Below are 23555 nucleotides of genomic sequence, written 5' to 3' on the forward strand. Positions count from 1 at the left end.
ATTGAATTTTAAATTTTAAGAATCAATAGTCCAAATTCTAAAAATTAAAAATATTTATATAAAATTACAATTTATAATTACAAAAGACATTTTTGTTCGTTCATCAAAAAATGAATGAAATAAGACTGGTGGAATGAATTCATTGTCAGATGAATATTAAAATTTTAAAGCATTAATATTTTTTCAAACAATGAGAAAAATAAATCTCCTGCAAACTTTCACTAGATTACGAGGTGCGATCGTGAAGTTTGCAGGAGATTTATTATAAGTCTGATTCCTTTCACAAACAAAGTCTTCAAAGGAAATCAACCAATTTCTTGTTTTCTTCCGTAAACCACAAATTCCTTCGACCTTTCCAAATTTTCGGGCATCGAATGAAATTAACGAGTCAACATTTTTTTCTGAATTTGTTAATTTTGTTATTAACAACTTCAAAATGATTAATGAATCATTATGGCATCATGTTTTAATTTAATGATTAAAATTAAAGTTACGTGAATAAATTCAAGATCATAAATTTATTTTGTGTCGTATCGATTTTTATTATGATGTACTAATATTAATTTATTTATAAAATATATTTTAGGTGAGGACCAATGACTCAAATACATATAACCCTCCACCAGAAATTGCAACGTCTAAATGATGACGTGGGGACATCAGTCAACCTTAGATCATCATTACTGACCTAATCCTATTACTCCACAAAATTAGGTCTTGTTTTCATTTTGAATTTATCATTTTCACTAAAAAAAATATGAATTTTTAATTTTGTATGATTTTTTATGTGAAAAAAAGATTATGCTTGAATTAGTTGAGGAGATTATATTTTATGGTCTTAGCAGTATCTTTTTATTTTGATGAAAATGATTGGTTTATTTATTATTATTAATGGTGTTAAATTTAATATATTTTATTTAAATGAATTTTGATGCTTTTAAATATTTTTTTTAAATCTAATAATCAAATTCGGCTGAATCTAAACTAATGAGTTAAGCCCGCATCTGATCAATCCAACGAACTTGTACCCTGCTGGCTCAAGTTCATTTTACAGACAATAAAGATTACAGACCAACCAACTTGAATTCTGTCACCTTAGACAACACCTAAAAATATGACCAGTACAAGCAGACAACAACACCAATGCCCTTCACGTCAACTACATTTTTCAAAATATATAATTATATTTTGATTTAAAATTGTAAGTAGTGTCATATAAAAAACACTGTGAAAATAATATATAATAAATTTATAAAGTTAACAATCGAAATATATATATATATAAATGTAGAGCGAGTTTGGTCGAATAAAAAAATCGCACTAGTTAATTTTAATTGGACTCGGAATCCATCGTACCCCCCTCAAACCCATTGTAAACCCGACAGTCCACCTTACCCTGATAAGATTCGTACCTACTGGCCTCATTGGCCATCTCTAGTCATAAGATGTGGAAAAGATGTTTGTACATTTCAGTTCAATAGAATTGACAAAATTAGTTGCAAAAAATAGGTCAAATAGCAGTATTAGATCAGAGCTTTCTTACATTAAACTTTTATGCCATAGACTTCCCAATGCATCTCAAGTCTCAACAAAGCTAAAACAACAGTAGACTTTTCTCTTACTATCTCAGCCTACAACCAGCTCAAGAATTACTCCCACCATGAATAAAATCCAGCTCCACACAAAGAATACATGTAATCAACAAATAAACGACTTAAACTCCACGTCTAAATCAACGTGTTGTTCCCATGTGTTGGCATCCCACTTAGGGGATAGCCAAATGGATCGCCAAATGGATTGGCGGACCCAAACGGTGGCATCGGTTGGGCGGAGTATTGAGCCGTGTATGGATTGTGGGGCACCATCATCAGTGTTTGTTGTTGGTGTTGTTGCTGTTGCTGCTGCTGCATCATGATCTGCTCTTGCTGAGACATCAGTGCCATTTGAACGTTTGTTGGAGGGGCAATGTTGTTGGACATGGCAAAGGGGTCATGTTGCTGAGTGAATGGGTTCTGTACGGCCAGTTCATACCCGTAGCTCGTGTTGTAGCCTGCACTATGCAGCTGTAGGGTTCTCCTTGTAGCATCATCCTCGTACAAGCTATCGAGCAACAGGTTGTCAAACCCCCCGGCCTAATAGATTCACCAAGATCAATGAAGATAGTTACTTATGCAAGTACTACATTAATGGCTAAATCCAAGTATGACAGACCATTTTGGTTTCTGTACGTTGATGAGGTTTGTTGATATTACTTGGTGCCGTTACAAGCGCCAGCTCCCAACCAGACGTCTTTCCGATTTCAGCTAATGCATTATGAGCTGACGGTGGTTCAGTGCCTAGCCATCCCACAAATTCGACTCATATGAGAAGGATGATTAGTTTGTTAACTAGAAAACAGAAATGTTTGATATTTTAACCTCTCATGATATGTACAATTCGAGTTCTACTCACCAGGTTCCAGAATTGCGAGGGCTAATGCATTGTTTTGCTCTATTTTCATGGCTTCTGGATTTAGTTCTATCAGACCCTGCACCAGTTTTTCACAAAGAAACGTCGATTTTGGGGCGTAGAGCATTAAAGTATAGAAGAGGAGAACTTACGAGCAGATCGGTAGGCTCTTCAGGTATTGGAAGTGGAACTTCTTCTTTAGCCTGAGGCTCTGGCTCCGGTTCTAACTCTTCTTTGATTTCAACTTCTTCAACTTGTGTTTCGGGTTCTTGTGGAGGTTGTTCTTCGGGTTCTTCGGGTTCTGGTTCTGCAGCTTTATATTCCTATTATGGTCATTTACATTCCGTCCAAAATACTATGGTAGTTAGTGATGAAAGAATCCATAAAAATAGCACAAAAACTCAAGCAGTCATGGAGGTCATGTTTAGTTCACACAACATGCTAATAAAAGGCACATCATAGGTTCGGATGTCATGTTGATGTTATTGACAGTCGATGATCGCAAGTACGTCAGAATACATCAGTGATCTATGTAGGAAAAAAACAACCTAGAATTAGTAGGGTGATTTTCTCACCAGTCTCTTGTTTGAAAGAGAACCTGTCTGAGGAGCTTCCCTTACATATTCCTCCATTGTTGCTAGAAATGAGGGAGGAGGCTGTGGATTCAAGGCAAAAACATTATCGAACCAACCTTAAACAGGCAGAACAAGAACTAATGACTCTGAAATACGAAAGTGAAATGAAACCTGTCTGAGTGTAGGAAACTGAAATGTCCGAGCAAGTTCCAAATTTCTGCAGAAGCCATAAAAATCAGCTAGATGTTCTGCCTAGACAAACCAGAGATAAAGATTAGTTATAATGTCTACTGATCCGTGCAGAGTTACTATGATCCTAACATGAAGTGAAGACATTGACCTGTCTTCCAGCCTTTTTGTAGATGTTGAGAGCCCTGACTGCATCGTGTTTGGGCATTTCAAAAAACTGCCAAGTGACAGAGTTAGAAGTTATCCCTCGACGAGTAGATTTTCATTACAGGGATCGTACACAAAAGTAGCATAAACTGCCATACCATGTCGACAAGATTAATGATCCCATCATTGATAGAACAGTATATTTTGAAGCTCTCCTTCAAAACCTACATGACCATGAAATGCACTCATGCCGACCTCAAAAAGAAGAAATCAAACAGAATCACTAATTTTCGATTTCTTTGTGTGCATGCACATGCATACCAGGGCTAACGCATATTGGATGAGAAAGTTGTGGCAGGCTGCTCCTTCAGGCTGCAAAAGGTACGACTCATTAGCATACCGATTTAAGAATAAAAAATTCACCAACGTTGCAACATTAGCTTCATTACCTGGCAACAAATGAGTCGGTATAGAAGCTGCTGCAATGCAGGTAGCTGATCCAATAGTTGATCACCGTCCAACAGCCGTGTCTTACTATATGCCTGATACAATGAAACCACCTGAGTTTGCATAGAATGTAGTATATGGAACCACATTGGGACGACAAAAAGGAAAAAGGAAAACCATACCTTAGATACTCCACGAGTTGGTTTTGGCACTCTCTCCGCCTCAATATCATAGTTCAACGTCCTAAAACATTCTAGTCTTTCCTCCAGGAACAGCGCGTATGTCCGTATCCAAGCAGAGCAATCCCAAGCTGCAAGAATTGAAGCATTTTTCTAGAATCTTTTCTTGTACGAAAGAAAGGATTAAGACAAAGTCATCAATGTACCAAGAGGGCTCGAGTCATCCTTGAAATTGGATATCTGAAATAACTTTCCTCTATGGGAGTAATGTAGTAATTCTTCTCTGAATGTGGGATCCCCCTCCCTTAGTGTCCGATGAACAACTACCAGAGCCTTTATCGCAACCTGAAGCATCATGCTCGGTTGTTACCACAAACGAGCATTTTATATCAATACAATTCTAGCGTACAAACAAGAAAAACGCTCGTGAAATCTAAGTTTTAACGCATTAGCTTCTTAATTCATACAGCCGGAGAATTGAACGAAAAACACAAGAAATGCAAAGAGTAGGTAGAGTTTACGATCCAGCTGCGCGTCTTTGCTAATCTTCGAGAAAGTGCATGAATGCAGTAGGCAACATCGGCCCTGGGACGGTTTACCGATACTGCTGCAATTATCTCTGTCAGAAAACAAAAACAAAATCATCAGAATTTCTGAAAAAAAGAAACAGCAACAACAACATAGAACGAAATCCCATCATAATGCACTATATGTAAGAACCAAACAAGGACACCTTAAATCAATACAAATCCACTCACTTCTAACATGTCGATCCTTCGGGGGACATTCGTCATGGTTGGTTGCCTTGACAATGGCAATGTCCAAATCCTTACAACATACATAAAACACATGATGTAAAAGGAAAACAACACAATGCATCAGAAATTCAACATGATGAATGCAAATTCTTGGACAACAATACCTTAAATTCACTGTTGAGATTGGCTAAGCCGACCTTGGTGGAGTCCTTTAGAGCCCCATAGGCTTTTCTAAAGCTGTCCATTGATGGAAACACAGCCCTCAAACAATAACATTCAAACAAACGAAATCTGTAATGATCAACACAAGTTCTGAAGAGATCCAAGAGGGTTTCCTCCCTTGTTCTCCTGACCCTCTGCTTTTCCAATATAACCAAAAAAAGAAAAAAAAAAAAAAAAGTCAATTGGTTCTTTGTTTCTCTCCTCCCTCTTTCTCTCTCTCCCTCTCTCTCTCTACTCTCCTTTTTTTGTACATTCTTGTCCCTTCATACGAGCCACGACGTGGGACAGTTGTAGCTTTGGTAGTTTGGCAGTTGGTGGAGTTTGCCTTGGCAATCATTGGAAAGTTCCATTCCTTCCAACGTTGGTGTTTGGAAAGTTGGTTTCATGTTCTTTGCACCATGGAAATGACAGAGAATTTTATGATTTACATTATGGGTTCGATTTTCTTGATTAACGGGCTTTGACCATAGCTAATCTGTAAATCATCTATGATCCTGAATTCCTGATCCCCTATGATTTATGATTTCATATGTTCTGATTGACAGTCGTGATCGAAGTTAAAATCATATGAAATTATTATGTATTAAAGAAGAGCATCCCTTCATATATCTATTTTTCTTTTCAGATTTTGTAATATTTTTTTAAAATTATTTATCCTTTATTATAATCATTTCCATATTATTATTTTTTTCTATAGAGAAAATTGCAATTTTTATCTCAAAGTATAGGGTAATTTGCAATATTAGTCTCACACTTTAGGAAAACATTGCAAAGTTAGTCTAACCGTAAAAAAATTACAATCGTCCCAAATCTTGCACAGTTTGAGACTAACTCTACAACGTTTTTTAAAGTGCGAAACTAATATTGCAACGATAGTACTACTTTACGACGTTTTCCTAAAATATGGAACTATATAATGTTCGCTATTTTCAAAAAATACAGAACTAATATTACAAACCACTCTATATTTGGGATCAATATTGCAATTTTCTCTTTTCCTACGGCACATACAACTAGTATAAAGAAAAGATCAAGTGCGTATCAAAGTTCCATCGGAATAAAGATGAAATAGACAAAATTAAGTAATTTAATCAAGATTTTATGCGAGGGACTAGTACATATGATGTTTTTTTTTCTTTGTGCAATTTAAAGGCAACGGTAAACTAGGTAAAAGAATCATGTTTTTTTGTAGGGACCAATCCAATTTCGTATAAATAATTTAAATTTGAATCAGATTTTGAATCGATGCTAATTAATATATGATATTTGATACTTATTTATTATACAACAGCTTAAAGTTATACTTCACACTAAATCTGATACGAATTTATAATTCTCAAATAATTTTAATAACATTTATTGAGTCGTATTAACTTAAGCATTAAATAATTTAAAAAATTACTAACATTTATTGAGTAGACCTTTTAGAAACCATCTCAACTTCATCTAAATAAAACCTCTAAATAAAAGTTGTGGATTTAGGCTGTTCTTAACTTATTGTAGTCTTTATAGTTTCTACTAAATTATGTCTAATTAATTTTTATAATATTCAAATGTTTCATTACATGAAAAATAAATATAAAATATATAGGAAGCGTCCCATTATGGGGGTGTGGGGGGGGGGGGGGAAGAAGTTTCTCATAGTTCTAATCTTTTATAATACATGATTAATTATTTGTAATTATTTCTTTTTTCTCCTTATTGCATTTTATTAATTGTATTTGGATTTTAATTATATATGTGTTACGTGCTATGGGCGGGACATAATAATCCATATATTTTTTGTATTCACTGTACTCTAAAAAAATAATTAATTGCGCTTATTGACACTCAATTTTTAATTCTTTCATGCTTCATATCATTAAAATAATGTGACATCTACACCAAATAAAAGTAATTTAAATTGAATTTCATTATAAAAAAATAAAATTGAATTTATCAACTCAAACTTTATACTTCTTTTGGCAACATAAATAAAACAAGGGGGATAGTTAACTTTTTTAGAGAGAATTGTGTTTGCAATTTATGTTTTGGCCAGAGTATTTAGGATTTATTTATCGTGGCTAAAAATCAAAATATAATTATATAAATATCATTACACGCATAAATCAAAACGTATATTTAATTCTATTAAATGGATCTACTGTAATTCGAATCGATATTAAAAGTTGGATAACTAACAACGTTATTTTTTATTTTAATCACTTAGCTGCATCGATTCTTAATATTTACGAACCAATTACCCAAACTGCAGAATTCAAAAGACAATGAAATGATTGAACAATCTGCCTATATGAATTTGTTCAAATTTACTAATAAATTCACTCTAAGTTCTGCTCCAATGGGAAGAAAATCAGTTTCAAGAAATAATTATTATTATTATTATTATTGCAGAAAAAGAATTAAACATATTGTAATTTAACACACTTTGCCAATAAGCCAGCGTGACATAGGCACATTGGGAATACACACATACACACTCTGGAAGACGGTTGGCTGGCCGTCAGTGAGAAGACCCACCGCCCGGCGAGTTGCTCCGCCGCCGAAAAACTCCGGAAAGTACAAACTTCAAATTTCAAAATCACTTTTTACAGTTTTTATCAAGCAACTAATCAATTGTATTCAACGTTGTCCTTCACATCTATTTTTGTATGTATACGTTCATGTACATGGTATCGGTCATCACATGAAGCTCCGCCAGCTCTGTAGATCTTCCATTCTCTCGTTTTTTCTGAGGCGACCCGTCTTGCTTTTGTACATGCCCTTTTGATTGAACATGGGTATTCATTATCTTTAGCATTTTCTTGGGAAATCCGTGCTTGATGTCAATCTGGGATGTTCGGGATTGCCCATTTGGGCTTCGCGATTTTTCTTTATATTGGTGGATCAATGGCGATTTTTGTGTGTGTAATTTAAATTTTGTGTGCTTAATCAAATGTTGGTGGTTTACTGCTTGCTTTGTAGTAGTTTATCTCGTGAGGTGATCATGATTCTTGAATTGGGGTTTCATTGTTTAGTTTAGTTGCAGGTACTAATTCAACTTTGTGTGTCATTTGTATATGTTTCTTGTAAATAGAAGTTCATAATCTTGATTTTCATGGTAAAGTTTGCTCTTTTCTATAAATCGTGTCACGTCTTTTTATCCCTTGACCTTTTCAGGTTGATGCTTATTCGAATCATATACTCGACATGCCCGGAGCAGCCAAGAAAGAAGCTCGCAAGAAATTGCTTAGAGAAGATGATGAAAGAACTTTAGAAAGCATGAAACGGGAATTAAAACAGCCGAAGAAGGATCCCTCGTCATTGTCTAAGAGAAAAGTTAGTAACTGCTTACATGAAGGCAATGGGAATTTGAGATTGAAAAAGAAGATAGTCAAGAAAGCCATTGCTTGTAAGACCAAAACCTCCAAGAAGCAGCCATCTTTGAGTGGTCTAAAAGATAAACTTACAGCAATTAGCGCAAAGGAGAGTGAAAAGACAGATGATAGAGATGTAAACCCTCGACATTTAAAGAGAAGGAGAAGGAGAAAGAAGAGGAAAAACAATGTCGAGCTTGACGAAGCATGCCGGTTACAAAGGAGGACGAGATACCTATTAATAAAAATGAAGCTGGAGCAGAATCTAATTGATGCTTATTCTGCAGAAGGTTGGAAAGGTCAGAGGTATAGAATCTTGTCTTGTTTTTAGAGGAAAAATGCCTACTTGCTTTTGTTCCGTTCATCTGCCATTGTGTTCTTCCTGGACTTAAACAATTATACCAAATTGTAAAAGAAGCCTCTAAGCACAGGAACACAATCAGTACTACTAAACTAAGTTAGAAAAATTCTTAATATTGAATGTGAAACAAAAGCAGTTATCTTAAAGAAAGAGTCGGCTTCAAATAAATTGTTCTGAGGAAAATCATCATGAACTGGGTAGCATTATTGTCCTAATGTTTTAATAGTCTTGCATACATTCACATAAATCTGACTTTTTTCCTTCAGCCGAGAAAAGATTAAACCAGAAAAGGAACTGCAGAGAGCCAAAAAGCAGATCCTGAAGTGCAAACTGGGGATACGTGAAGCCATTCGCCAATTGGATTTGCTTAGTTCTGAAGGACGAATCAACGATTCAGTCGTTGCTCCTGATGGAGCTGTACACCATGAACATGTAAGCCTTTGTATTTCCTTTTGCTCTTTTTGCAAGTTACAGGAGATTTTCGAAGTATATTCTTTTGGCAACAACTCTGTTAACTACCCCATCAAAATTCTATAAGCATGTTATTGTGAGTGTTTATAGTCTGTCAAACTAAATGACAGTATTGGAGATGAGAACACTTTATGTACGAAATTTGTTTTGTTAGCTCTGTTTTTCTTTCTATAAGTGGGTAAGACTATTACGTTTGTGTTTATTTTTTTCTGATCAGGGTAGGAAATTCATTTTTTTTTTATTGTATGTTCAGATAGTCTGTGCCAAATGTAAGTTGCAAGAAACTCTCCCCGATAATGATATCATACTTTGTGATGGGACATGCAACTGTGCTTTTCACCAAAAGTGTCTTGATCCTCCATTGTCAACAGAAAATAGTGAGCTTTCTTACACTTTATTTCTTCTTGTATATCATATCAGTGGGTTTTGGATTCTTCCCTTTGTGGTATGTAGCATCCACCAAATAATCTGTTATTCCTTGTGAACTACATGTAATGAAGTTAATGAATCTCCCAGTTCCCCCAGGAGATGAAGGGTGGTTTTGCAAATTTTGTAAGAAGAAAATGGAAATATTAGAAGCAACGAATGCTCACATTGGGACCCATTTTCCCATGGACAGTAATTGGCAGGTAGGTTAATCTGATTTCTGAAGTATGCTGATATACAAACTTCCTGACCATTATGCGATACGGTGGCATCTATTAACAGGATGTTTTCAAGGAAGAAGCTGTCTTACCCGATGATGGAAATTCCACCTTGTGCCCAGAAGAAGAATGGCCATCCGATGATTCTGAAGATGATGACTATGATCCAGACAGAATTGAACAAAGTCGCGGTGAAAGTGTATCTGGGTCAGAGTCTGAAGCTTCTGACTATAGTTCCAGCTTACTATTGTCACTTGAGGATGAACCACTTCTTGCATCTGGAAGAGAAAGCAATAGATCTTATGATAATTCTCTCGAGTTAATTGGAGTGGATTCTGATGAAATCAACAATGGTGAAGTTGTATGCCGTCCCAGACAGCGAGCAGCTGTTGACTATATTAAGTTATACGACGTGAGTAAGCAAGATGAATTTGATACTACTATATCTTCCAGAGAGAAATGTGAACTATGCTTATTCATCTGATTAACAGAAAGATAGTTGCAAAGTTTTCCCGTCAGGAATTATGTCAGAGAAATAATTCAAGTCTCTAATTTTTCTGAAGTGGAGGGGGTTTATTTCCTGAATTATTAATGAAGAAAGTTAGAGGGGGCAGTGTCTTTTATTTGGTTCATTGGGAGAAGACACTATTTTGTTTCAGTTGAACTCTATTAAGTACTATGAGTACTTGCATGAGTGAAAGCTATTAAAATTCTAAATATCTATTTACCTAACCGCCATCAAATGTAGAAAATGTGGAGAAAGTATTTTCAGATGCATGATTATGTTCTGTTGTCACTAGGAAATGTTTGGAAAGAATGCTGCTGAAAGTGAACAAATTAGTGACGACGAGGACTGGGGTCCCACGAAAAGGAAGCGGAAAGGAAAGGAGAATGATGCTGCCAGCACTCTTATGACTCTTGGTGAAACTGATAAAATAAATCCAGAGGAAATGCCATCAGAGTTGAAGGAGAAACAATTGATCAACAAGATTAAAAGACCGATTTTCAGACTACCACATAATGCTGTTGAGGTAACATGCTTGACTTTTGTTGTCTGATCACTATTCTCACTCTGTGCTCATCATTTGTTTCTTATATTCTGTTCCAGAAGCTTCGCCTTGTTTTTTCTGAGAATGAACTTCCAGCAAGGGCTTTAAGAGTGAGCCTTTCGAAGCAGCTAGGCCTAGAATTCGAGAAGGTAATATATTGTTAAAGTTGTAAAGAAAGAGATAAGATAAAGTGAAACAGGAGACGATTCAATTCTCACAAGGATGTTAAAATAGGAAAAAATTACTGATATAAATCATTTAAGTTAGCCAGTTTCTGAGTTTTTTCACTGCATTTCTGCTGCTACACTGTGACGTCATTCTCTTGCTTTTTCAGTTATGTGACATCTGAAATATAATTGCAGAATGCTGGTTTTTTGGAAAAATTGTGCTGCTGCAAACATTGAATTGGATTCACTTTAATACCTCTGATACTTTATTACCTGTAGTAAGACAATCAGAGGTGCAAACGTTGAATCAGTGGCAGCATTGAATTATTACCTGTGGATTCACATTGAATTGCTGCAAACATTGAATTGGATTCACTTTATTACCTGTAATGAGACAATCAGAGGTACAAGTAATAGTTAAGGGGGATAACAGAAATGCTGCCAAATACTTTTGAATTAAGAGAGAATGAGATGTAATATAAAAATGAAACATTAGGAATGAGTTATACTTTTACATTCAATTGCGTATGAATATGATCCTCTCTGCCTGCCTGGATGACTTGTTTATTTCCCTGTTTGTAGGTCAACAAATGGTTCAAGAATGCACGCTACCTAGCATTGAAAGCAAGGAAGCAAGTCAGTACCTGATTGAAATCTTCAATGTTATTTTATTTTTTTGTGCCTGGTATCAATTAAAATGAACTCTCACAAAGTACCCTTATGTCTTTAAGGTCCATGACAATATAGACAAAGAAACAGAGGATATTCTGGTCCTGTCTTGTGTCTGAAATGTAATTGATAATATAAACCCCCAAAAAAAGCCACTTTGTCTTGTGTTTTTCACTCACTAATGAAGAATACTTACTGGTTATTTCATCCATATTTAATTCACAGGGTTCTATCCTATAACCTTTTTATTCAGTATTGTTAGATGTCATTAAATTTTAAGTTGAAGTAGCTAACTGTTATTATGAACAGGCAGAAAAAGCACAAGTGTCTCAGGATGTTGGTCCCAGTATTCAAAAGGAATCCTTCTCAGAAACTACGAAGGATGGCCATCCTGATCAGATGGCATTGGAGAACCCTAAGAGTTCAAAAGAGTTGGTGAGAAGAAGGAAAGCGCACTTGCTGACCAGTTCATTTAAGATAAAGCAGCGAAGGAAACCATTGTTACAGACAGCAGAAAGTAACCAGGTGCTGGTGGGCTAAGTTCACTCTCTTACTTCTAACTGATATGCATATTTCCAAGATTCATCATTGACTTGGAAGAAATGTGAAGCACTTGCTCTCAGTTACATTTTCTTCAGCTTAGTTATTCAACTAAACTTTGTGCATATGATGCTCTAAGAATGATGGAGGTTCAAAGAGAAGGTCATATTAATAAGAAAATTCTAAACTTTGTTGACAAGTATATTAAGGTTGAAAATATGAACTTAGAAATAACCTCTGTCAACTTTTGAACAGGGTTACCACTTCAGATGGTAGCGCAGAGTGACATACAATAACAAAGCTTCTTTCAGGGTTCCAGTAGTGAAGATGTGTAGAACTTATATCTTTACCATTTATCAGCATGATTTAGTAACATGGAGTTAACCCTGCTTGTGCTTGTTGTTGCCATACAGTAACTATGGAGTTAATTCTGCTTGTGCTTATATCTCTGAGAAACTAACCTGCACTACAATATACGTGTGGCTTCCTATTTCCTGTTGCTTGCTAATGTTTTTATATTTTCTGCTATCAGACGACAAGTAGGGATCTTGGTGATGATGTGAGCCTAAAGCATTTACGAGAGGAAGCAAAGGAAGCTAAGAAGAAATTGAATTGCAAGAGCAGAGGTGGTATGACGGAAGCAGAAACTGAGATGGAAAGGCTCTGTCGAATCAAGAACAGAGTAGAGGAACTGCAGCAAGTTCTACTTCAACTTCCAAGCTGGAGATTTGGTAAAACCAGTGCAACCAACTCAAGTGACGTATCTGTTATCTATGTACCTGTAGCCGAACTAAGGGAGAAAAGGTGACTAATTTTTCTCATCTTTTTCCTTGAAACATGATTTTGCGTTCTTCTTTTACTAAATTTACGCTTTTGTTTCTTGCAATTAGAGAAACAAAGCCCTTTTTGGTTAATAGATAGTATGTCAAGACCTTCAAGTTTTGATGTGGTTGTGAATAGTTGTGTAGCACCATGTATTATTAAATGAAGATTAGTTAATGATGAGTTTATGTTTGCAGATGAAATAAACACGAGTTACTACTATAAGCTTGATCCAGAGTAAATGATCTTAGGGACCTTCTCTAATACTTCTTCATTTGCAATATGTAGACCCTACCATGTGTGCTGAGTGTTCTATTCCCGTATTTTTCATCGTTCAGCCAGATGATAGGTGTTCTTATGAACGCACCATGTGTGTCTGAACTTTTTTTTTTCTGCACACCCAAATTTAAACCCAAGACCTCCAAATGAAGATCTTGGGGCCCAAAATACTGGGTTGTCCCATAAGGTCCCTGCACATGAACATCGTTGGGGGTGTGAGAAAATAATTCACAAAGCTCTCCTGCTTTGTTCCTCCCATTATAAGAACAAAGTTTTATTGGTCAAGTGGGTTGCATGATGAATTCTCCATATGTGCAAAAGATTTCTGCTAGCATTGTGAAAGCATGTACATACAATCAAGATCAACAGATGGCTATATAATAGCTCAAAATTGCCATAGAAACACCAAATAAAGCAAGATCTGTTGCTCCCACTAGCCTGAAGCTTAGTCCTTTCGATCTTTTTCCTTTTCTTCTCTCTTTGAGGGAATTTTAAACTGACAGTTACAGCATCCTCAAAATGAGATCAAGTTTAGAAATCCCCATCCTATATACTTAGATGTACAGAAGCCATAATCTTGAAGACTTGGCTGTTTCTCAAGGTCTCTTCGAAAAATTCAATTTGCGCCTTTTCGCAGCTAGCTGGGGCCTCAACTGCAAAGCATGCTGTAATATCAGTATGTCATTTTATCTTAACAGAAAGAGGTATTTGTAATGCATATCTATTGATTTTAGTTTCGCAAGACCTCATCTACGTAAGTACGGATATAGAGATTTGCACTCAAGACAACAATGAAAGAGTGTAAGTATGGATATAGAGACTTGCATTCAAGATGAAAGAGACTCGTCTAAAGGATTTTCCGGATTAATGTACGGACTAGGAGACCTTTAATAACAGACTCATCTTGTCACTCATTCATAAACAAGTCATGGGATGGATGCACTACACATATTTCCAGATGATCAAGATTCTACCCGCCGATGGATCAAACAGGCAACACACACAACTTCCAAATTTGTTCTCCTCCAGATCAAGAAAGACAAAAGCTTTATGGTGATAATCAGTAACATTATAAAGGTCAGACAACCATGAAAAGTTAAAAACAACAACAATTAAATCTGGAGGAACCACAGAACATACCATCTCTATGTACTTCAATTGCCTCATGACTTCTTCAGTGTCTAGCTCCTGGGATCAGCAAAAGATGACCGCCTTTTAGACATATGGAACCAATTCTAAGTTTTGATTAAAATGATGTTAAACTAAAATTTTGAAATGGCATTATTACAAAATTTTCACCCAGACTAAGGAAGAAGGAACTCAACTGCCTAAATACTGCCTGTTGAGATTTCTCATCGCAAGCATCAATTACCCAAATGCATGGAAATCCACTTGAGGTGAAGGAAATACATGTCTGCCCTAGAAAATTCTAAGCTTCATACATAGAAAAACTGAAAGGGGGAGAAGGAAAACCCTTTCACAGGCAATATTGCATGCGGAGATAGCACACAAGAGAACCCTGGTTTATTTTTGTTTTGTAACTGCTGTGCTGAATTTAGCATCCAAAATTATCTTATGATCTAATACACTTCATACGAAAGGTCTCCTTTTGCATGTATTAAAAGATTGCTCAACAAGTCGCCAACGTTTTCAGCAAACATGATCTCAAAAGAAGCAATTTGCTAATGTGAGATATCCGAAGAAATTTTCCACTTGATAGATATTGAAGAAGTGAATGTTTGTAAACTGATTGCTGTGCCAGTAATCAAAAGCTTACTACTTAGACATCTCGACCTGCTAAATTTCCATTGCATGGGACACTTTCTACTTCTCAGTATCTACAAAGCGTGGAATTGAAGTAATCAGCTCAGTGACGATCAATTATAGCAGTGACTAACAGACTGCACAGCTTAACTACAGAACAACAAGAATATTTTGGATCTTGCTACTTAGACGAGAAAATGATTAAACCAATTACAGAACAAAATATGGAAACGAATGAAACTAGTAAGACACCTGGGGTACAGCGCAGTCAGCGTGAGAAGGATCCCAAAGTACACAACAGAAGCATTCCCAATCATCAGTTTGAACTTCAAAAAGAGGAGCCCTGCATTATGCCCAGTTGAAAAATTATGCACAAATATAATTGACGTAAGCATATGCATGTGTCATTGACTGCTCACGCCAAAGTACACAACAGAAGCATTCCCAATCATCAGTTTGAACTTCAAAAAGAGGAGCCCTGCATTATGCCCAGTTGAAAAATTATGCACAAATATAATTGACATAAGCATATGCATGTGTCATTGACTGCTCACGAACATTATATCGTGTATGCTGCAACAGATGCATTAGTAAAAATGAAAGTTATCCTACATTATATCTCTAAACTGCTGCACAAGTTCACTTTGTTTTCCAACTTTTTAGTCGCAGAAAACACAGCAACTTAAAAATGGGAAACACTTGGCAAATGATGGAGCAAGTTGTTCAGCTCAAGATTTTCATGATGATCATTTACTTGAAGATGAAATCTACACAGAAATTCAGAATCCACCTTTCTGTACCCTATGCCATGCGCCTCTAGTCTTTCCAATTTGAGTTGCAAAAGAAAAAAAAAAAGAAACAACTGAGCTTTCAAGTAATGTGAATTCATGTGGCCGAAACTCAAAAATAGTATAATTTGAAATTGTTAAAGACCTTAGAACTATTACGGTTTTCTCAATCAATGTGACTTCATGGTACTGAAAGTCAAAAGGTTTTCCAAATACATGTTTAGGTACTAAAAGCTGAGAGCTGCAATACTTGCATTCTTGGTTAAAATCCAACAAATGAGGTGATATCACCATTTGGTTTAGGATTCAACTGTATGAGATACCACCTACATTTAAGATGGAGTTTCCTTCGGGAAATAGAAAAGGTGAATACCGAGTCCCATCACATTCCGACTGCAAGCATATTCGTTTACCTTTGGTCCCACTACATTGAATGAGCATAGCCAAACTAAAAGCATCAACTAATATCTATCATAGGAAGATAAAGTTGTCCGATGTGCTCATATCAATTATATTCAGCCCAAAATACTAAAAAGAGCCACTGCACAGTCTAATACTAGTCCATAAATAGCAAACATTGAGATTTAATCAAGAGACTTATTGCTCACTGTACCCAGGGTCACCTCTTTCAGCCTAAATATATTCACTCAATATTTTTTAGATCTGAAATATAATTACTACTATAGCCTGGGAGGGTGAGAACACATGCTGAACAACCAAAAGAACTCTTGATCAGTAGTCGATGGCATCAAATGTTACTAAACCAAAAAACTAATCATGTTGAATATTACAAGATTACCCAGGTACTCTAAAAATATCCAGTATGTTGAACAATGCCATTATACATACTTCCTCCTTGCATTCTTGTTATAAAATAATGAATGGGTAATGGCTGTTCCATTCCGCCTTTTAGCTCTCATATAACTGACAAAAAAAATTTCCTCTATTACACAACCAACACCAAACAACTGGACTTAAGATTATTTTCTTACACACTTGTGCATCTATGCTTTAGGTCATTCCTAACCAGACACAATTATCGATGGACATATCATCTAGAACCCCTACCACTCCTGAAGGGAAAATAAAGCTTGTCTTCCCTTACTTATAATTGTCATCCTGCAGTCGACAACTGTCTCATTCATTGGTTCTAAATAGGCATAGGGGTCTTGAAGCAGTACAATACTGTCTGCTTTTCTCTTTCTGATCTACACTAAAGCTGCATCTGTTAAAAACCAACCCGTACTACAACACATTTCATGTCTGCATGCGGAAGAACAAAATATTAGGGGGAAATTATTTTAATAATGCAAAAAAAAATTTACAAGAATGGGGTGGTTCTGGAGGTATTGAAAAAGTAGGCAGCACCGCAATTTGATATCGCAATGCTGATTAAGATAATAAAAAAAGAATTATGCTTGGCACCGTGTCGCGGTGCATATTTAGAAATCAAAAACAAAAAATTTCTATTATGGCTATGGAATTCTTTGAATTTTTAACCTTACATCTATTTACAAAATATTTTTATTTAATTAATCACATGTTCTAATGTTGACAGTAGTAACATGGGATATATGCAAGTACTATGAAAAACAAATGGCGGTGCTGATAAAATTCAGGGAGTAACATCAATTAAGGGCCAATTATATCGATACTCCCTAGGGTTAAAGTCAAAATACACAAACATCATCTACTTTATGCAGCATTATAGCTACACCCATTTGAGGTTATAGTTGTAATTACAACTACACTTCCTATTCAAATGTTTGTATTCAAATGCACAAACATCCTTTGAAAAAGATTACAGTAACACCCCTCATTTATCGCCAATGAGGCATAGCTCAGTTGACAAAGTTGAGACCTCATGACCTTAGTGGTTATGGGTTCGAACCTTGTGATATGCATGGAATGTTGTTTCAACTGCATAGTAGGTGTTGATTAAGTTTAGTTTATATGATTGTTGTAATGATTTTTGTTAAATATTGATATTCGATAGGAATTATTGTAATCGATGTATTTTTAATATTAATAATTCATCGCTCTTATTTAAAAATAAACACCCCTCATTTGTTTTTCGTAGTACTTTTATATATATCCTATGTTACTACTATCAACATTAGAACATATGATTAATTAAATAAAATATTTTATGGTCAAAAGATCAAAGAATTCCGCAGCCATAATAGAATTCCACTGCGGTTTTAGATCGTGATGCTAAACATAAATTTCTTTTTATTATCTTAATTACCACTGCGATTTTGAATCGCGGTGCTAATAAATTCTTTTTTTTTTTATAAAAGATGGCAGCATCGCGATTTCGAATCGTGGTGCCGCCTACTTTTTCAACACCTCCAAAACCACCCCATTCTTGTAATTTTTCTTTTCTTTGCATTATTAAAATAATTTCCCCAAATATCAGGATGTGTTTACCTGCGCCATTTTCCACATGTAGTTGCTTCACCACCTTCTCCAATGCCTTCAATAAGCCCTTGACATTGAAGCCAATTACCTATAGAGCTGAGCTTTAAAGGTTTGGTGTAATTCCGTTCCTGGAAAGAATCAAGACACATTCCCTCTGATACCATTATAAGCATCCTGTAAACTTAATAGCATGAAAAATAAATCATAAAGTTTTACCTGCATACTAACATTATTTGAAGAATCCATTTCTAACCAATCAACATAAGGATCGCATTCACTGTAGCAATTGTGAACATCATCAATTATAAGTGCAATTAATGGTTGGAGTAAGGAGACAAATATAAGTTACAAAGTTGCAGAAGAGCAGAAAAAGAAGAAGTGATAGAACCCTTAAAATCAACCGAAGCCAATGTTGCAGGGACGAAAGTACAGAAAATGCATAAACACAAGAAAATGCCCTGCTACTTGAAGAAGAGGGTGGAGAAAAAGATATAGGGTCTAACAATTCTCAGAACCAACTCAGTGAAGTCTTTTAACATTGTTAAAATCTCAAGAAATATCAAAAGATATGCAGCCACGGAAAGCCCTATATGACACACTCAACTGAAGGATTGTAAGATGTGCTCTCTTTCTAAAATTAAACTTCGCAGTCTTGTTCCATAAAAATTTAAATAAGAAAAGATTTTCATTTGCTATGTGATAGAATTTCAAAACTTTTATATAGAGAGTGGATCCATTCACAGATTGCCAACCATCTAAAAGTCCCTGATAACAAAGTGTGTATTAATTTTATCTCAGGAGGCATGTTGGTAAATACAAACAGTAGAAACTACATAAAGTTATAGATTATTCAGCAGTAGAAAAATTGAAAAGGAAGAGTCATGTTTGATATTTATGATAACAATGAACAACCACCAAAACATCTGATACCTACGAGTTAGTAAGCACAGTTACAGCTATTGGAAAGAAAAATTTCGAACACTTCTATACTGATGAACTATTACTGTGTGATCCTATGATATGATTAACTGGAGAACAAAGCTAGATATCCAATAAATCACCAAATAACCAAGGGGCGGTACAGAACAATGCTGCATTCACAACAAAATTGGTACTAAAGGTTACCACTTGTAAATATCCTATACAGGAATAGATAATTTACTAGAGTTATTGACACAGTAATTTTGCATATATGCCTGAGAAAAGCACTTCAAAAACATCAGGAGCGAATGATCATCCCCTTAAATACTTTGTTGATATCCCATCATCAACACTTCTCCCAGGTCTAATCTTAGCAGAGGAATAAAATAATACTACTTACAATTCAAACACCATTCGAAGTACATGAAAATTACTGAAAGAACATACTTGTAAGTGGGGCTGGAGTTGGACCAATCAGGAACATCAGCTTGAAATTCATCACCAATTCGCACATTAGACATATATGGCTCAGTGTCTGTGAACATAAACTCAGTGGACCCTAATTCACCTTCTGATGCTGAATTCCCATTTCCAATTTCTGAGCTGATACTGAAAGATTTCTCTTTCAATATTTTATGCCTTTTCTTCGAGCAAGAAGTACAAAGCCACTCTCCCACTGGTATTCTCTTTATACAGGGGTTGCAGCAAGACATGTGAAATGCATCTAAGCAATTGTCACATATAAGCATATTTGATGTGCTATCCAAATGCTCACAGATTTTGCATGGTTGTGAATAGTAGATGTCATTTCTAATACAAGTATTTACGGAAGAATCTCGCTCTTGCCTGGTCCCAACTCTATCCACCGGTCCCTGATTTCTGATAATTGAAATGCATATATCTCTTTCTGACATCTCATATGACACCTTCTCAGCACTCAATGCACCAGAAGAGGAGCACTCGCCCACATCATCCATATCAATTTTCAGGGAAACCGAACTAAGTGCTAAATTTGATTTTGATGATGAACAATTATCATTAGCACAACAGACATTGATAACTCTGTCCACATCACTTACCAAGGCTTCTTCCCCAGCCGAACATCGATTAAAGGATGCTGCCACAGCTTCTGTTGCACACTCAGAAAAGGAAACAATGTGCTCTTGGGCAGCCACTGAAGGGGCTGCAGAACTGATGGCAGAGTGAGAGTCATCACTTGGTTTGGCACCAGCAGATGTCTGTATTGAGCACATGGAAACAGAGCTCCTGCGTTGCCTCCTACGCCTATAAACAAAAGTTGGTGCAGCATCCTGACACATTGTACTGGAGGTTGACAGCTGGGAAAAATTTCTTGCGCAGTTTAAGGAACATAAATCATCATCTCTTTTCCTCCTATCTGAATGAAGTTCATCACAGCCATCCAAATGATACTGGTGGAGTATTGAACAATTTTCCGGGTTATTGGTTCCTGGCATCCAGTAAGGTGATTCTTGTTGTTTCATGAAATCAGACACGTACAATAAGCAAGTTCCACTTAACAAGGATGGGAGCTTTGCATCAGTATTCTGCACTGTAGCACATAAGAAATATACCATCAGACTGACATATTTGCAAAACTGATGAAATCAGACTCCACAACCCAACAGAACATAGAAAGCAGTTCTAGCACTCAAGCAGACGTTAATACTGCTACCTGATCTAGTGCAGGATGTATTACTAAATGACACCATGTAAGTAATTAAAGGAATCAGAATATAATTCCCCATATCAGGCCAAAACATATACTAGCTTTCTTTTTACCAGTTAAACATATTGCATAATTAGATATGTTACACATTCAACACAATATCCTGGTAATTTGATTGGATGCCCAGGATTATAGTGCATGGTTTCCTGACAATATATTGAATACCCGTGGTACAATGCCAGTTTTAAACTTAATTGGATTCTACATTTTCAGCCTCATGCTTCTACTGCACAAGGTTCTTTTAGGGGACCTAAAGTTCACTAACTTACCACCATTTCGTAGTACTTGCACTTAAAAGTACATTACCTCAACTACAAGATCCAAAGATGCCCCCACCTAGAAGGCAAAAAGGGCTACATAATTGACTCTTTGAGTTCTCACTTTATACCTCGTTTGTTACTACCTCTCTATCATGGACTGCAAATTTTATAGAAGCATGAATGCATTCCACCAACTCCATAGGAGAACACTGCATGACCAACTCGTCACTTCACCATTTGATATCCAAAAGACCCTATCTACCTCTAGTTCAATTAGAGCTTTATATATATCTTTGATAAAGTGAACTAGAAAAATAGACCGGATGAAAGAGGGAAAGAGATAGAAAAGAAAAAGAGAACAACAAGCTTTCAGTTATTCCCAACTACAAACCGTGACCGCTATAGAAGATCTCAGAGCCTAAAAGGCCCAGTTCTCAGTGCTTGTACAGGGTAATTTATCAAATATATTGAATAGGTATGTGCTATGGGACCATCAAGACTAAACAAGTTTTAAGCATCCCTCCATTTCTTAAAACCACCAAAAAGAAAGAAGACAGATAGGACAAGACTACTTCATCAATGGGGTAAACATACTATTTAGCTTAATTGTTTGATTAGATCAGAGAGAAATATACACTAAACCTGCTTCTCCTTTTACTATTTAATAGGAAGTCCAAAGCAGCTAACAACACCTGACAGTGATTCTCAGACGACACTGAACAAGTTAGCACTTACAGAGAACAGATCCTTAGAAATGTTATATTTGAAATAAATGTTTGGACCCCTGTAGTCGGTTCCTTTTTAAATTTAATGTCACACAAAAGCAACAGCTGGGAAAAATAGATGGTCGGTTAAATATAGTAAAACTGAAAGTTTTCTTCCTTATATACATCTTTTTATCATTGGTAATCAGCAAGATCATACCAGTAAGGCCTTCCTTTCTATGCATTGAAAAGAATATTTTATTCAAACTGTTTCACGTGAAAATTGAAACTCAAAATACAAATAAGTAAAAGTTAATTGGAAGGTGAGAAAACCCTATAAGCTGTGTTTCTCGGCAAATATGGCGTAAGTATAAGATGGAAAATTGGCAGTAGAAGTTACTTTTTTACATATGTCATCAACCCTAGATCTTCATGTATGAACAGTTTATATGGAACCCATCAAATATAAGCCGTATCCATGGCAGTAAAGCAACATCAGCACTCGAATATGTTTGCTCTCCCTTCGGGGTTTTGATTTGATAGCTGATCCCTACCTATATGGACCTCGGTCTTTCCCTTTACATCACAAAATGAATCCCAAAATCTCTCTTTAAAGACACAAACCAAAATAGAAAAGATCAGAGAGAGGCCCTAAACATCAACTATTTTGCATTAAAACTCTTCTCAGTTGTATTACCCAGCCAACTTCAAGAATCACTCATCATAATTTAGACACTATTTTTATTTGATAGGCCATCAATAAACAATCTTCTTCCATACAAAACAAACATCAATTATCCCACTGTTCATCTTTGAAGACACATTTTTAAATCTAAGGGTTTCCTGCATACATCTCTATGATTCAGACGGATTGCCCATATTCCAACAATAAATCAAACAAGTGCAACCCCATATAACAAATAAACAAACATTCACACGGGTCATACAAGATTGTACAGGCACTTTTTTGGCTATGCATCTACCGTGAATTTTCTAGTCAAATGAAATTGTCAAGCATATAACATTGAACAGAAAAAGGTTGTTTAGAACATTTACAGGTGAATTTCAAACACAACATAAAATTAAAGAAATTAAACCAAAAAGGATGTTTTTTTATACCTTCGGTCTGCCAGTGTAGCAGTTGCATCAACAAAGCTTTCTGGAGGGCTTTGGGGGTTTTCTCTCTTAGAGAGAGACAGGGGCGGAGGGGAGAGTATATGTAAAATTGTAGTTATTCACTATGCAGCTATATTTATATATGTGGGCAAATAGAAAAAAACCTTTTGGAGGGCCTTTTGTAGGAACTCCTTTATTAAAACTTTGGAAGGATTATTATGGTTGTGACTTTAATTGTATCTCTATGGTAGAAGATTATTTAAAAATTAAATTATTCCTATATACAATTTGCTGATGAATTATATTTGTGTACGAATATTCACCACAAAATCGATTGTAATTCATTAAAATCAATCTTTTGTACAAATACAACGAATCTCAATCACAATATATACTTCACATAGAATAAGAATTGAGTTTAAAATATATAAATTAATCAAATAGACTCTTGTGAATACGATGATGAACAAGTCCTTCAGAAGAATGATTAACATATTTGTCTCCTAAGTAT

General features: G+C 35.7%; 3 protein-coding genes across 22 annotated transcripts; 1 reads left to right on the forward strand and 2 right to left on the reverse strand.

Annotated features, from left to right (window-relative positions):
* Positions 1–1514: 1514 nt before the first annotated feature.
* On the reverse strand, positions 1515–5211 carry LOC105173892 (ENTH/ANTH/VHS superfamily protein). Its single transcript, XM_011095794.3, has 15 exons — positions 4908–5211; positions 4744–4813; positions 4507–4604; positions 4192–4330; positions 3989–4116; positions 3809–3901; positions 3681–3731; positions 3518–3583; positions 3364–3429; positions 3195–3275; positions 3024–3104; positions 2601–2771; positions 2452–2527; positions 2212–2336; positions 1515–2132 (listed from the first exon to the last, which is right to left on the reverse strand). Exons 1-15 carry the CDS (start codon positions 4986–4988, stop codon positions 1728–1730), a joined length of 1731 nt encoding a protein of 576 aa, XP_011094096.1. The 5' UTR covers positions 4989–5211; the 3' UTR covers positions 1515–1727.
* Positions 5212–7379: 2168 nt separating this feature from the next.
* On the forward strand, positions 7380–13269 carry PRHA (pathogenesis related homeodomain protein A). 4 transcript variants are annotated; one of them, XM_020697576.2, is made up of 11 exons: positions 7380–7524; positions 8125–8627; positions 8949–9114; positions 9407–9530; positions 9670–9782; positions 9862–10209; positions 10598–10828; positions 10906–10995; positions 11596–11649; positions 11992–12213; positions 12755–13269. In XM_020697576.2, exons 2-11 carry the CDS (start codon positions 8155–8157, stop codon positions 13028–13030), a joined length of 2097 nt encoding a protein of 698 aa, XP_020553235.1. In that variant the 5' UTR covers positions 7380–7524; positions 8125–8154; the 3' UTR covers positions 13031–13269. The 4 variants fall into 4 exon arrangements, with proteins under 4 accessions (XP_020553235.1, XP_020553239.1, XP_020553240.1 ...); XM_020697580.2 differs by having other exon boundaries at positions 11992–12207; XM_020697581.2 differs by having other exon boundaries at positions 9679–9782.
* A 349-nt stretch (positions 13270–13618) lies between these two features.
* On the reverse strand, positions 13619–23208 carry LOC105173893 (uncharacterized). Of its 17 annotated transcripts, none has more exons than XR_016062755.1 (9): positions 23048–23206; positions 19665–20787; positions 18513–18573; positions 18306–18424; positions 15507–15565; positions 15340–15430; positions 15118–15161; positions 14464–14511; positions 13939–13976 (listed from the first exon to the last, which is right to left on the reverse strand). XR_016062755.1 is itself a non-coding variant. In XM_088875294.1 (8 exons), the coding sequence occupies exons 1-7, from the start codon at positions 23073–23075 to the stop codon at positions 14505–14507; spliced, it is 1500 nt and encodes a 499-aa protein (XP_088731420.1). In that variant the 5' UTR covers positions 23076–23208; the 3' UTR covers positions 13619–13976; positions 14464–14504. The 17 variants fall into 17 exon arrangements, 14 of the variants coding, with proteins under 14 accessions (XP_088731420.1, XP_020553790.1, XP_020553791.1 ...); XR_002288093.2 differs by having other exon boundaries at positions 13958–13976; positions 15101–15161; XM_088875294.1 differs by lacking the exon at positions 15118–15161 and having other exon boundaries at positions 13619–13976; positions 14464–14535; positions 18525–18573; positions 23048–23208.
* Positions 23209–23555: the final 347 nt, after the last annotated feature.

Source organism: Sesamum indicum, linkage group LG11 (genome assembly GCF_026168435.1).
Source record: "Sesamum indicum cultivar Baizhima isolate 11 linkage group LG11, ASM2616843v1, whole genome shotgun sequence".
Classification (NCBI taxonomy): domain Eukaryota; kingdom Viridiplantae; phylum Streptophyta; class Magnoliopsida; order Lamiales; family Pedaliaceae; genus Sesamum; species Sesamum indicum.